General features: G+C 38.1%; 1 protein-coding gene across 1 annotated transcript; it reads left to right on the forward strand.

Moving 5' to 3' along the window:
- Positions 1-9,792: 9,792 nt before the first annotated feature.
- LOC150035127 (uncharacterized) lies at positions 9,793-11,381 on the forward strand. Its single transcript, XM_090315236.1, has 3 exons — positions 9,793-9,992; positions 10,297-10,805; positions 10,963-11,381. Exons 1-3 carry the CDS (start codon positions 9,793-9,795, stop codon positions 11,379-11,381), a joined length of 1,128 nt encoding a protein of 375 aa, XP_090171362.1.
- Positions 11,382-13,521: the final 2,140 nt, after the last annotated feature.

Genomic DNA, 13,521 nt, shown 5'->3' on the forward strand with positions numbered 1-13,521 from the left:
CCTTCTTCCATCTTCTTTCTCTCTAAAACCCTAATCAATGCTCTTATTTTCACCATGAATGCTCCTTCGATCTTCATTTTCTTCTATGATGTCACGTCCTTTCTGTCTCCGAAACCCTAATCATGGAATCTTTAACATAAAAGGAGCGTCAAATTTCTCCCTTGCCACTCCAATAGCCAAAATTCACATCTCTTCCCGCCATTAAAAAAAAACTTGGTAAAAGGGAGTCAGTTGGAAGCTTGGTAAGGGAATGCTCTTTCTCAAAAGGTAAGTTGCTTATCTTTGAGGTCGATGATGATGATGGTTCTATTTTTGTTCTATGCAATTTCATCCTATTTTCATTAGTTTTTATTTGGTTTTAATCCAATGGCAGAGCCATGAATTTTGTATAGGGGCACTATATATACAAGTCTAACAAAAAAAAATTATAAATGAATGTAAAGTTGATACATGTGTGTGCATATATATATATATTAACTAATTTATTACATTACAATTGTCTTTTACGAGTTTTCATGTTTTGATATCGATCATGACTCTTCACTTACTTCTAGTATGAATTGATAACGACACAAAATGCAACATCAATTGAAATGCTATATTCTAACTAATTAGAATATTCACTTAACCAAATTGTATTAAATCGTCTTGACTTCATACCAAAATTCTTAAATGGAAAAGTATGATTTCGAGGCTGACAAGGGCCTTTTAGTAAATATGCTATACGGACTCAATCTCAGATGTTATAATTATGATCATAAATTTTGGTTCTTAGACCATGATCTGCATGTAGTTTTTCTAGATTGATTTCCATATAATATTTATCATAATTCAAATCATTTTTCTTATTTGAAGATGATACCTCTACGATCTCTATTGTTGTTGTTTTTTTTTTTTTTTTTTATAATATCTCTCCATATTAACCCTACAAAAGTATTAATGATAAGAATATTATGTTATGTGATATAGATTTAAAGGCTTAAAAACTTAAAGTCTAACTTACGTGGCGAGTACGTATATCCAAACGAGTGACAACAAATAATCCTCTTACTTGAACTCTGAAATCAACTTTAAAAACTCGTGCGAGTAAATGTGAATGTAAAAATAACATGGAAACAAACAAAAATATATAAAGTGTAAATATGAATATGAAAAATATGTCCAAAAAACGAACGATGCCTTTTTAATCGAATGTTCTTGAGATTGAAAAGTGAATTTCGAAAATAAAGAAAAAGGTTTATAAACTGTCTAGTCCGGTTGCTAATAAAAAAATATATTTTGACTATTTATTAAAAACTGCACGTTATTGTATTTTAAATGTCACATTGTTTGACCTACTTTCCTTCATTATTCTTTACATGAATTGGGCTTTAAAAGTCCATTGGAAATGAAAAAGCTAGGTAAAAATTCATATAAAATCTTAAATAAAATGTTGTAAGCAATATGAGTCAAACCTCCATCTATTGTCAACTAGAGATGTCTATTTAACCTGCGGGGTTGAGGACCCACCTCGAACGAAGTGGGAAATCCCTGATTAAACGGAGAATGATGGAGAACTTTTTTTCCTGTTGACTAAAAGGGGACAGGGACAAAGATTACATTCCCCGTCCCCGTCCCAGCTCCAATGAATATATAACTAAACAAACACATATGACATGTATATCCATAATACATATAATAGCACGATATATATATATATATATATATATATATATATATATATATATATATATATATATATATATATATATTCGTTGGGGTTGATGCCCTAAATTTCATAGGGTCTTGTAGTTTGTAAACACGTATATGAACAAACATTTGTGATATAATAATATGAGATATTTTCTTCATTATTGTCTATGAATATGAGATATTTTAGTTGCATTAACCACAAACCAATAAATTAAGATCCTTGGTTATCGTTGTAACTTAAACATGTATGTGGAGACATAAAAGTGGATCATGCCTTAAGTGATAATCTAAATGGTTTGTAGTACATGGATAAAGGAGGAAAACCTTATCTTGGTGACACTACAGATACGACCCACTTTGTAGATATTACAAGTGTTGTAAAGTGCTACAGATGGTTTGATCCTAATCATTCATATGGAGACTGTTGGATCAACACCAGTACGCAGTGGAAGGAAACAGGATCCATAAGCATTCTAATTCATTAATTTTGGTTGAAAAGAAACATGCTAAAATAGAGTATAATGGGTTTCAAGAACATACCTTGGCCAAATCTTCGAAATCTCTATTTCCAGCTGCTAAATCCTCCAAATCCTTGTGTAGCCCACCACAAGATCTTCCCTACTATCATCTTAGTACCCTAGATTGAGTTGTGGGACTCTAAATAAGCTGGAATCAAAGGGAATATGGAGAAAACTCACTGAACCAACCCATTGAAGAACACCTTCTTCATCCGAATTTTTCAGCAAAAATTCAATTAGTTCATCATCCCATTCTTCACTCCAATCTCTTCAATATATTGTATACTATCATTCAAAGAGATGTGTTGCATGGGATGCAGCTCATGCTAGGAATAAACCAAAGGAGGAGATGGTGGGTTCCTTGTAAGCTAGTTGAAGATGAACTTTGAAAAACTCATTTTTAATTTTGTGTAATTTTTCAATTTCCAAAATCTATTTTGATTTTATTTCTAAAATCAAAATTTATAAATTTTAAAAATTAATTTCATAAAATAATTTTCTAATAAAATCAATAAATAATTATTTAATCAATTTAAATAATTATAATTAATTTAATATCCAATATTAAATTAATTTTTACAAATTTATCTTCATATATTTAAATCATATTTAAATATATTTTCTCCAATTCCATTTGATTCTAATTTGAACGTTTCAAATTAACTTATCACACTACTCTGGAGCTAATCCATTTTCGAGCTAGTAGGGGACCTCATAGACCTACAAATCATGGGCTCCAACGATCCAAGATTAATCGGCTAAACTCATTAGAATGATCTAACCCCCATTTGTTAACTAATTAGTCACTCCACTAAAGCCCATAGTTGAACTCCCCTCACTGTAGATATATTATGTCCACTCGATATAACTATGATTAGTAAGTTAACCCTTCACAGGTTGTTCATAATAACGGCTGGGTCAAATCTCTGTTTTACCCTTGAAATTACCTCTTGTTCCTTAAGTCCCCACTGATCCCCTAATGAACAATTGTTTTGTGATCCAATTACAAAATCGAGTCCCTCTCATGCCAAATGAGAGGGTAGGATCCCTTGTTCAAGCCCCAGAATCAACACTTAAGGGAACAACCTCTCTACTATCCCTAAATCGGGTAGGAGTGAATTCCCTCTTGCACCCTATGTCTCCAGCTATCTATCCGGTCTTACCCCTGAAATGGCAGTCATATTGAGCCGACGTTGTTGAGCCAACCCTCACCTATGCAAATCTAAGGGCAATCCCAGATAAACAGGAGTTCATAGTTAGCTCAAGATTAAGATCAAGTTACCTAGGTCATCGCTTTGAAATAGTCAGTCTTAAACAATAAACTACGTTTAAAGTAAGAGTGACTCATTTCGTGGTCCGATCTTGTACAAACTCTTTTGTACAAGGACACCCCCACTCCTCATGTCCAACATGAACGAATTAGGATCACTTCATTTGTAGCACTTTACAACTCCTTGTAACAACTACAGAGCAAGTCGTATCCAATAGTGTTACCAGAATAAGATACCCAATCTTATCCATATACTATATATCATTTTGACTATTTACTCGAACCATATCCACCTTTATGTCTCCACATAAAGTTCAAGTACTTATCCAATAGTCAAGGGACTTTTAGGTTTATTGGATTTCTATTCAAGCAATAGATCTATTCAATAACACCTTTATTGAATTTTCAGAATAAGTTCCATTGTTTACATTCCACGAGTTTTATGACATAAAAACCAATAGAGACATGCGAGCGGGGGTATCCTATATAAAGAAGTTTGTATAAGACCGGACCATGAAATATTTAGTCTCATTATATAATGTCGTCCATGACAAAGACTTTCATTTCACTAGGATGACCATAGGTAACATGACCTTAATCCTGAGTGAGTTGGGAACTCCTGCCTGTGAGGGCGGTCTTTTAATTTGCATGGGTGCGAGTGGCCAGATTGTCGACTCAAACCTACCACTTTGGAGATTCGTTTGATTAGAGAGCTGGAAACTCAACTACACAAGACGGAATTTACGCCTTCCCCGAAATAGGGGTAAGTAGATAGATTGCTCCCTTAAGGGCTAATTTCGGGGTTTGAACAATTTGGCACCACATCTTCTCATGGTCCGATAAGTGTTCACTCATAGTAGGACTATGATGTATTGTTCATTAGAGGATTCAGTGGTACTTGAGGAGTTAGATGTAACTACAGGGGCAAAATGATAAATTGGCCCAGCTGTACTTACGAACGATTTGTGAAGGGTCATCGTACTGTTGATTGGTTATATCCAATGGACACAGAAATATATATGTAGTGCGAATAGTGCAACTGTCAGTCTTTAGTGGAATGTCCGACAGTTAACGGATGGTAAATATCATGATTAAAGAGTTTAGTCAGTTATTCACGTACTGTTGGAACTTCAAACTACAGGTCCATAAGGTCTCCTTGGTAGCTTAATGGATTCAAGATGAGAATCAGTTTTTGGGTTAGTTTGAAGTGTTCAAATTAACAAGAGAGAATTTGATTATATATGATATAATTAAATTAAATTAATTATATGTGATATAATTGATTTGATGTATTAGATACATTAATTGGAGGAATTAATATAAATATGATTTATATTAAATAAAGGAGAAAAGAACTATGGTTTATATATTACATATGATGTGATATTAAAACTATAAGTTATAATATAATATGATAAATTAGTTATTATATTTATTTATAATAAAACAATTATATGATAATTGTTGGTTGGTTATTCTCTCATTTAACCATTGCAAGTGGGAAGTTACCATCAGTTTTGATAACTGATGGATAAAAGTGAAAAGAGTTTTCAGTTTTTTAATTATTTGATGATCGCTTCACATTTCGATTGAGTGGAAGAAAGTTATACGATAACCTTTGAGAAAGTGAACGACGAGTGAGTTTCGACTGCTTATCGTTTACTAGACGATCGAGTATCCAACTCTATACAATAGAGGTTTCTCATTCTCCCATCGTATACATCCTCTTGCCCTCTACCAAATTCACACAGAGCCCACACCTGCTGAATTCTCACACCGAGAATACCAAGGCACCCGAGTGGTAGTGTCGAGTGTTGTTGTTCGAGGATCGAGTATTACTCGATTGGGTTTGAGGATCTGACAATTCGTGGAATTGCACTAGTTGTTCGTTGCATTCGTGCTCGTGATCGAGTTTGCTGGAACGCCTAACTAGTGTAGATTGAGGGAATACACGAAGAAGAGTTCTTCAAAGGTATGTCACTCGACTCTAGTTGTTTTTAAAGGAAAGCATTTTGTAATTTACTCGATGATGCATAACTGTTCTTGTATGTTTGTAAATGCTTTATTCTTTTACAATGGTTTTTTGAAACGATCTTGCTTCCGCTCAATGGTTCTCTTGAATAAGAGTTCCTTCATATATATATTGCACAAATTATAACATCAACAATTATTTATTTTATACTTTTCATCTCAACTTTTTCATATTTTAATATATTTTAAAAATATGTATGTTTTTAATATTTAAAACTTTATTACGTTTATGACCATGAATGTTATAACATTTAAGTTGAATATTAGACTTGTAATATTTAAAATTTAGAAATTATGAGGTTAAATTGTTAAATGTATCTTTGCACATAAAATATTATTGTTTTATTAGAAAAAATTATAAATTTTCCTTTGAAAATAATGCATTATAAATGACCCATTTGACTAGTAAATTTTCATTAAGGTTGAGCATAAGTAATTTAAAAGTTGTTATTTTTTTTAAAAAAAAAAAAAGAATGGAAAAATTTTCCTCGTGGGAAACCGATTCCTGCGAATTCCTCGTCGGGAAAACCCTATAGAAATTTTTGTTGGGATGGGGATTGAAATAGAGGACGGGGAAGTTCCCCGTCCTCGCACCGTGAATATCTCTATTGTCAACCAAACAACACTACCAAGCCAGTGCCATTCTTGTTATTTAACTTGAACTTATGTGTGTGTGTGTATATATATAACTTTATAATTTATAGTAAAAATATAAAAGACGGATAAATTGAGGGACGACACGTCCCCCCTCCCCCCCCCCCCCCTCCAACCTTTACGTGGCTCCGTTCATGTTTTGATCCTTTGTGTTTTAGTTGTTTATTTTTGCATGTTAAAAATCTATTCTTGTTGTTTGCATGTTAAAAATCTATTCTTATATGGTTTTCACTTGAATGCTTGAATTCGTAGTTGTTTATTTTTATTGTTTCATATATATTTTGTTTCTTTGGTACTACTTTCATTATTTTTTTCATATATGTTCTTTTTGGGCTTTGTTTTGTATGCTTTAAACTTGTTTCTATTCCATCTTCCTTTGAATGTTTTGGATTTGTTATTATTTGATTTTGATTTGCATGTTTCAATATGATCTTCTTCAGCAGTGCTTTGATTGTTTCGAATTTGATCTTCTTCTTGTAACTATTTTTATTTGATTGTGTTTTGATTTTTTTGGATTTGTTACCATCTGATCGTTTAATTTATTGTTTTTTTTCTCAACATATGGATTGATGCATTTGATCCGGTTTGTAATCCCAACCCAAAAAAATTCCCACCGTTTCCAGGCTGATGATAAGTATCTTCTTCTTGGTTGTCCTTTTTTTATATGTGTTTCTATTTTATTATGCAATGCTTGTCTATTTATCAATACATTTTTTTCAACATGCACTATTCTATTATAAATCTGTTTTCCATTAACTCTGTTGTTTCTTTGTTAAATCCGTGTATGTTTTTTCCTTTGAATAAGTTTTATGATGAACTATCTTTTGATTTGATTCCATATATGAGGTCTCATTATGCTTGATTTGAAAAAGTATTATGTTCGTTCAATTTTTTAAAACATGTTTGTTGCTACGAGAAAATCAAATTTTCATACTTGAGGCCTATTGTTTTGTTTCCAACTTAAGTTTCTGATGTGATGACTTACTTTGATTATAACCAAACTAGTGCACGGTCAACCTGATTAAGGTACGAGAATGTTCTATCCATTGTATTTTGTTATATATGCTAGTTTTATTGTCGGGCGAATGTTCTTATTATTTCAATTCGTGACATTGTAGGTTGTGAAGTTCGTGGTATTGGTCTTCACACATCACATAATTTATTTGTACTTCTTATGATATACTTTTAATACCTTTTTTTCAATGTTTTTTAAATGTAACATACATTTTTAGAAATATTTTTTGGACATTATATTTAGGTTATAGTCGACTTCATACTTTCTCTATAACCGTGATGATGTCTAAATGATTTTTTTATTAATAAAAAAAAAGTATGACATCATTAGTTGATTTTTTAGTAAATCAAAATGTAACGTTACTTGATTTTTTTCTCTAGTAAATCTTTATTGTATTTTTTTAAAACTTAGGATCATGAAAATGGTAATAATAAATGGAGATTTTAATGCAAAACAGAAAAAGAGTTTATTTTTAAACAATCAAATTTAATTTCTCTCTCATTTAAATAATATATTTTGGAAATGTAAAACAATAATTTCATTTAAAATGTTGCTATTTGAAAAAAATTATAAAAAATAGCACGTTTGCAAGTATATTTAAAAAACCACTAAGTTTGCAAGTTCACTAAAAAGTAGCAAGTTTACTAGAAAGAAAAGCATTTTTTTTATAAAAAAAATGATTATTGGAAAGAAAGAAAAAAAGGAAAGAAAAGGAAAGTTTTCCCTCACCCCACACTTCAATTACAATACCTTTCCAAAAAAATCACCACTATTTTAAAGTTTTATATATATTTTTTGAAAATCCTCGAAATCATATTTGGTTCGTTTGGCGTCTCGTCTTTTAGGGTTTAACGCCGTTGTTGGTGGGGTTGGTCGTAGGTGGTAGGTAATCCGTTCTTCGCGTTCCATTCAGTTCCGGCGCCGGTTTTTTCACTACTCCAGTTCGATAGTTCGTCTGTCATCTCCAGGTCGGTTTCTTCACCGCTTCAGGTCGTCCAGTTCGTTTCTTCACCGTTGGTGGTTCGTTCCGCCATTCGTCAGTTCGTCTGGTCGGTCATTGTCGAGGTGGTTGGTCCAAGGTGCTGGTTCGATTTGTTTGGCGTGGTCGCAGTTATTCTGATCTGAGGTAGTTCGTGCCTTTGGAGGTATTAAGGTGCGGGTTAACCACAGTGGAACCGGGTGACGATGGTACGTAAGCGGTCGCCTTTAAGACTGAAAGAGAAGAATGAAGGTCGAGTTACTCGGCAACCATTTTGTCTGCTTAGACCGGCGATTGATTTGGGTTTGGATGCTCGTTCTTCGGAGGTGAAGGATTTAAGGTTGTCTGACAATCGTTTTGAAGAGGGTGACGGGTCTGATACGAAGAGTGTTGACAAAGTAGGGTTAGAGAGGTCAACGGTGGGTGTTCCGGAGGCGGTCGAAGCGAAGTCATTGTCGCCTAACCTAGATTCGGTAGTAAGTTGGGTTGTGGGTGTTGATCTGGGTGGGCTGGGTTTTGGGTCAGTTGATGGGCAGGGGAGTTTGGGCTCTTATGGAGTTAGGGACCAGGGTCTAAAGGGTGTGTTTGGAAGCCTTGAGGGTGTTGGGGGCTCGGATGAAAATCGGGTTGTGAAGGGTGTTGGGTTGGGCCTTGATGGAATTGGGGTGATCGAGGTTGAAGGGGGTGGTCTGGTTCTAGGGGAGCTGGGAAAAGTGTCAAAAGGAGTGGAGGTTTTGGTAGATGGGCCGCGTGGTGCTGGGCCGGAGTTGGGAGGCTCGAGAGGCAGAAGTCAGGCAGGGAGGAGGTTTCACAGGCTGGGCCTTTTGGTAGTGAGGGTTGCTCGATGGACACACGGGATGTCGGTTCCCAAAACTGGTTTAGCTAGGGGGTTTGGTCCTAAGTCGGTCATGTTGGAGAAGGGGGGTGTTTCTGGTGGTTCTGGTTACGGCGTGAAAGTGGGTAATTCGTGGGGGCTCTTTTTGGTTCGAAGTTGAGGGGAAATTTAGAGTTCATTCCCCTAGTGGTTGAAGATGATAAAGTTATTGTTGAACCCTATGAAGAAATTATTGAATAGGGTGTTCATCTGTGGGAGAAATCTTTGGTTGGTCAGTTTGTGGATGCCAAACTCTCGTATACTGTTATTTGTCGAATTATTCAGAGAATTTAGGGACGCGTAGAGATGTCAACTATTACTTTGTTGGAGAACGGTTTGATTATCTTTAAATTTCAGAAGGTAGAGTCAAGGGATTGGGTGTTGGAGAATGGTCTGTGGCACTTGGGTGGCAAAGCCATTTTATTATGACAGTGGTCCCCAGGTATTGTTCCTGAAACCTTTATTTTTTATTCTGTTCCTATCTGGATTAAACTGGAGCGTGTTCCCCTGGAGTTATGGACGGATAGAAGTTTAGCAGTGTTAGCTAGTGTCGTGGGTAAACCTGCCTCTTTTGATGTTGCAACAAGAGAGCGGCGGCAGTTATCGTATGTGAGGTTTTATATTCAGGTGGATGGTGATTCGTTAATGCCCCTTTCAGTCACTGTTAGAATGCGGGATCAGGAGTTTATTATTCCAGTAGTGTATGAGTAGAAACCTTGTAGGTGTGCTTGTTGTGGATCCTTTGGGCATACTGGGGTTATGTGTGAGAAGCAGGGTGTGGAAAAGAGTCAGAAGTTGTGTATTGTGGTGGTTAATGAAGGGTGCTTGGGGGAGAATGGGGGTATTGAGAGTGTGAAGAAGGGGCGGGACATGGGTATTGGTGAAAGGAGAGATAACCCAGTGGTTGGGAGTAAGAGTGTGAGGAGTGTTGACGAGTTTACTATGGTTAGTCGTCGTAGGTGAAATAGAGGAGGTGTAGGCCATAGGGGTGGCAGTGGGTCACCAGACTCGGTGCCCTTAAAAACAAAGTAGTATATGGGTCCCCTAGAATTACAGGGTTTGTAAAACATGTTGATGATCGCAATAAGTTTGATATTTTGTGTGATGAGGGGGGAGACTCGCTGGCTTTGGCTCTAGTGTAGGCAGATCATGATCCATTGTCTGTTATGGATAAGATGTTCGAGAGTTCGGGCAAAGGCCCAATGGGAAGTGGTAGATATGATCTGTTGCAAGGTCCATGATTTGGTGTTCCTGGAATGTTAGGGACTTGAACGACCTTGTTAAGTGTAGGGTGGTGGCAGACTTTCTGGCTTCATCCTCTGTTACTTTCTGCTGTTTGCTTGAGACGAGGGTTCGTCGTGAAAATTTTGGTATGGTGATGGATAGGTTTGGTAATGTATGGAGTTGTGTGTGTAGCTATAGTGTGCGGGGAGTTGGGAAGATCTGGGTGATGTGGCGGAAGAGTGTCTATGAGTTTTATATTGATGTCAGTGGGAATCAGTTCATTTCTGGAACCTTAGTGGATCTTGTATCTATTGCTAGGGTACATATCGGTGTGGTGTATGCCTCTAATCACGTGAACGAGAGGAGGAACATGTGGTCTCAGCTGATGGATGTGTGTGTCTCGTGGCAGCTTCCTGAAGTTGTTTTGGGGGATTTTAATGCTATTCATAGTAATTCAGAGGATTTTGGTGGTTGCCTTAGCTTGAGGGAGATGGAGAAGTTTGATGGGGCGTTATTGGAGGTGGATCTGGTTGAATTGGGTGTGACAGGTAACTGGTTTACTTGGACTAGTAAAATTCGGGGGAATGATATCTTGCGTCGGTTGGATCGTTGCTTGTCTAATGAAGCGTGAAAGGTAGCCTATTCAGAGATTAGGGTTGGTCAGTGGGGGAATTTCTGATCATAGCCCTCTTCTGATGTCTACAGGGAAGACGAGGAGTAAGCCGCCTCCCACTTTTCGTTATTTTTCTCATTGGGCGGAGGTTGAGGGTTTTATTGATACTATTAGGTCAGTGTGGAGAAGGTTTGAGGATGTGTCCCCTATGGTTAGCTTTGTGCGAAATTTGAAGGCAGTAAAGAGAGTTTCACGTGCTTCGTTTGGGAGGCGTATCTCTGTGTTAGCTGATGAGGTGAATGCGGCTAGGCAGATTATGGAGGTTACTCAGGCGAAAGTAGAAAGGGATCCTGCTTTAGAGTCGGTGTGTGTAGAGGCGGCTTGGGCCACTGAGGTGTTCTGGTCAATGGCGAGATTGGAGGAGGCGTCGCTCCGACAGAAGGCCAGGGTGAGGTGGCTAGAGTTAGTTGATATGAACACAGCTTTCTTTCATCGCTGTGTTCATTCTTGACGCAGCTGTAGTGGTTTATTTACGGTCGTGGATGCTGGGGGGACTCGCCATACGGTGCATGACAGGGTGGCAGTAGATTTCTTTCGGGGGTTTTTTAGGGTCTCAGCCAATGGGGTATATGGATCTTACTGCCCGAATTGGGGATATTGTGCAATTCAACTGGTCCGATGAAGGGGTGGAGGCGCTTGGTCGCCCAGTGAGTCAAGATAAGATTAAGAAGGCTTTATTCTCGATGAAGTCTGGAAAGGCTCGTAGGCCTGATGGATTTTCGATTGATTTTTACAGAGCTACTTGGAATATGGTTGAAAATGATTTCTGTGATGTTGTGCTGAATTTTGTTGAGTTATGTTACCTGCCTGGTAGAGTTAATTCTACTGCTATTACTCTTATCCCAAAGAGGTGGGGAGCTGAACGTATGGAGAAGTTTCATCCTATTTTTTGTTGCAATATTGTGTATAAGTGTATCTCGAGGATCTTAGCTAAGAGATTGCGGTTGTGGTTGCCTGCTTTCATCAGTGGTAACCAGTCTGCATTTGTTTCGGGTAGGTCGATTTTCGAAAACATATTATTGTGTCAGGAGCTTGTGGGGGACTATAAGAAGGGTAGAGGGAAGTCGCATTGTGTGTTGAAGGTGGACCTTCAAAAGGCATATGATTCAGTTAATTAGGATTTTCTGTTTGGCGTGTTGCTGGCTATAAGTACGCCCCTTCAGTTTGTTAGTTGGGTGAGGGTTTGTGTTACTTTTCTGTGATGGTTAATGGTTCCCTTGAGGGGGTTTTTCTTGGGAAAGGGTTGAGGCAGGGAGATCCGTTGTCTCCTTTTTTGTTTGTAATGGTGATGAAGGTCTTGTCTAGGTTGTTGAATAATCCTTCTGTGTGGTTTAGGTTCCATGATCGGTGTGAGCGTGTGGGCCTGACTTATTTGATTTTTGCAGATGATTTGATGGTTTTTTGTGCAGCTGAGAAAGATTCTTTGGAGTTTGTGAGGCAGGTCCTGGCAAATTTTGCAGGGTTGTCTGAGTTAGTTGCTAATGTTGGAAAGAGTTTCATGTTTGTTGCGGGTGTGGAGTCTGAAGAGGTGGAGGAACTAGCTGCGTTTATGGGTTTCTCTCTTGGTTTGCTACCTGTTAGGTACCTGGGTTTACCTTTATTGGCGGGTCGGTTGAGGGCTGGGGATTGTGCTCCTTTAATTCAGAGGATTACAACTCGTATTAGAAGTTGGGCAGCACGGTCCCTTTCTTTTGCTAGGAGGTTACAGCTTGTTAGGTATGTCTTACAATCCTTTCAGGTGTTTTGGTGTAGCATCTTTGTTGCCTGCGTGTGTAACTCATGAGGTTGATTGTCTGTTACGTAGTTATTTATGGAAGGGTAGTACGGTAAATCGGGGTGGTGCACGGGTGGCGTGTGATGAGGTGTGCTTGCCATTGGGCGAGGGGGGTTGGGTGTGAAGCATGTGGCATCTTGGAACCAGACTGCTATTATGAAGCTGCTCTGGCTTTTCTTAATTAAATCGGGTTCATTATAGGTGGCGTGGGTGGAGGCTTATGTTTTGCATAGGCGGTCTTTGTGGGCTGTTCGGAGTGAGGTTGGGAGGTCTTGGTGCTTGAGGGCTATCTTACGAAATAAAGATAGATTCAAGCATTTGGTTCGTTTGATGGTTGGCGATGGTCGGTCTTGTTTTGTTTGGTGGGATCCTTGGCTGTCGGAGTGTGCGATTTTGGATTCATATAGGTCTACGATGGTTTATGATGCATGGAGTAGTTTGAAGGCGCGGTTGTCGGAATTTATGGATGGTGAGGGAGGTTGAAGTTGACCTACAGTGTCTTGGGAGCTTATTGAGATCTGGGGTCTTATTTAGGCAGTGGGGCCTAGGGGGGGAGAGAGAAGATTATTGGGTGTGGGTACTAGATGCGAGTGGTCGGTTTTCTATCTCTAGTGCGTGGGAGAGCTTGCGTCCTCGTCGTCCTAAGGTGTCTTGGGCTGGTATTTTGTGGGCGGGGGGTGGTATTCCACGTCACTTTTTCTGTGCGTGGTTAGCTGTGAGGGGCAGGTTGGGTATGCGGGATTGGTTGAGGAGTTCGGGTGTGTTGTCAGAGCGGGGGTGCCTTCTGTGTGGGGGAGGTGTGGAGTCGCAAGATCAT

This window comes from Benincasa hispida, chromosome 7 (genome assembly GCF_027475165.1).
Source record: "Benincasa hispida cultivar pf3 chromosome 7, pf3_genome.v1.1, whole genome shotgun sequence".
Classification (NCBI taxonomy): Eukaryota; Viridiplantae; Streptophyta; class Magnoliopsida; order Cucurbitales; family Cucurbitaceae; genus Benincasa; species Benincasa hispida.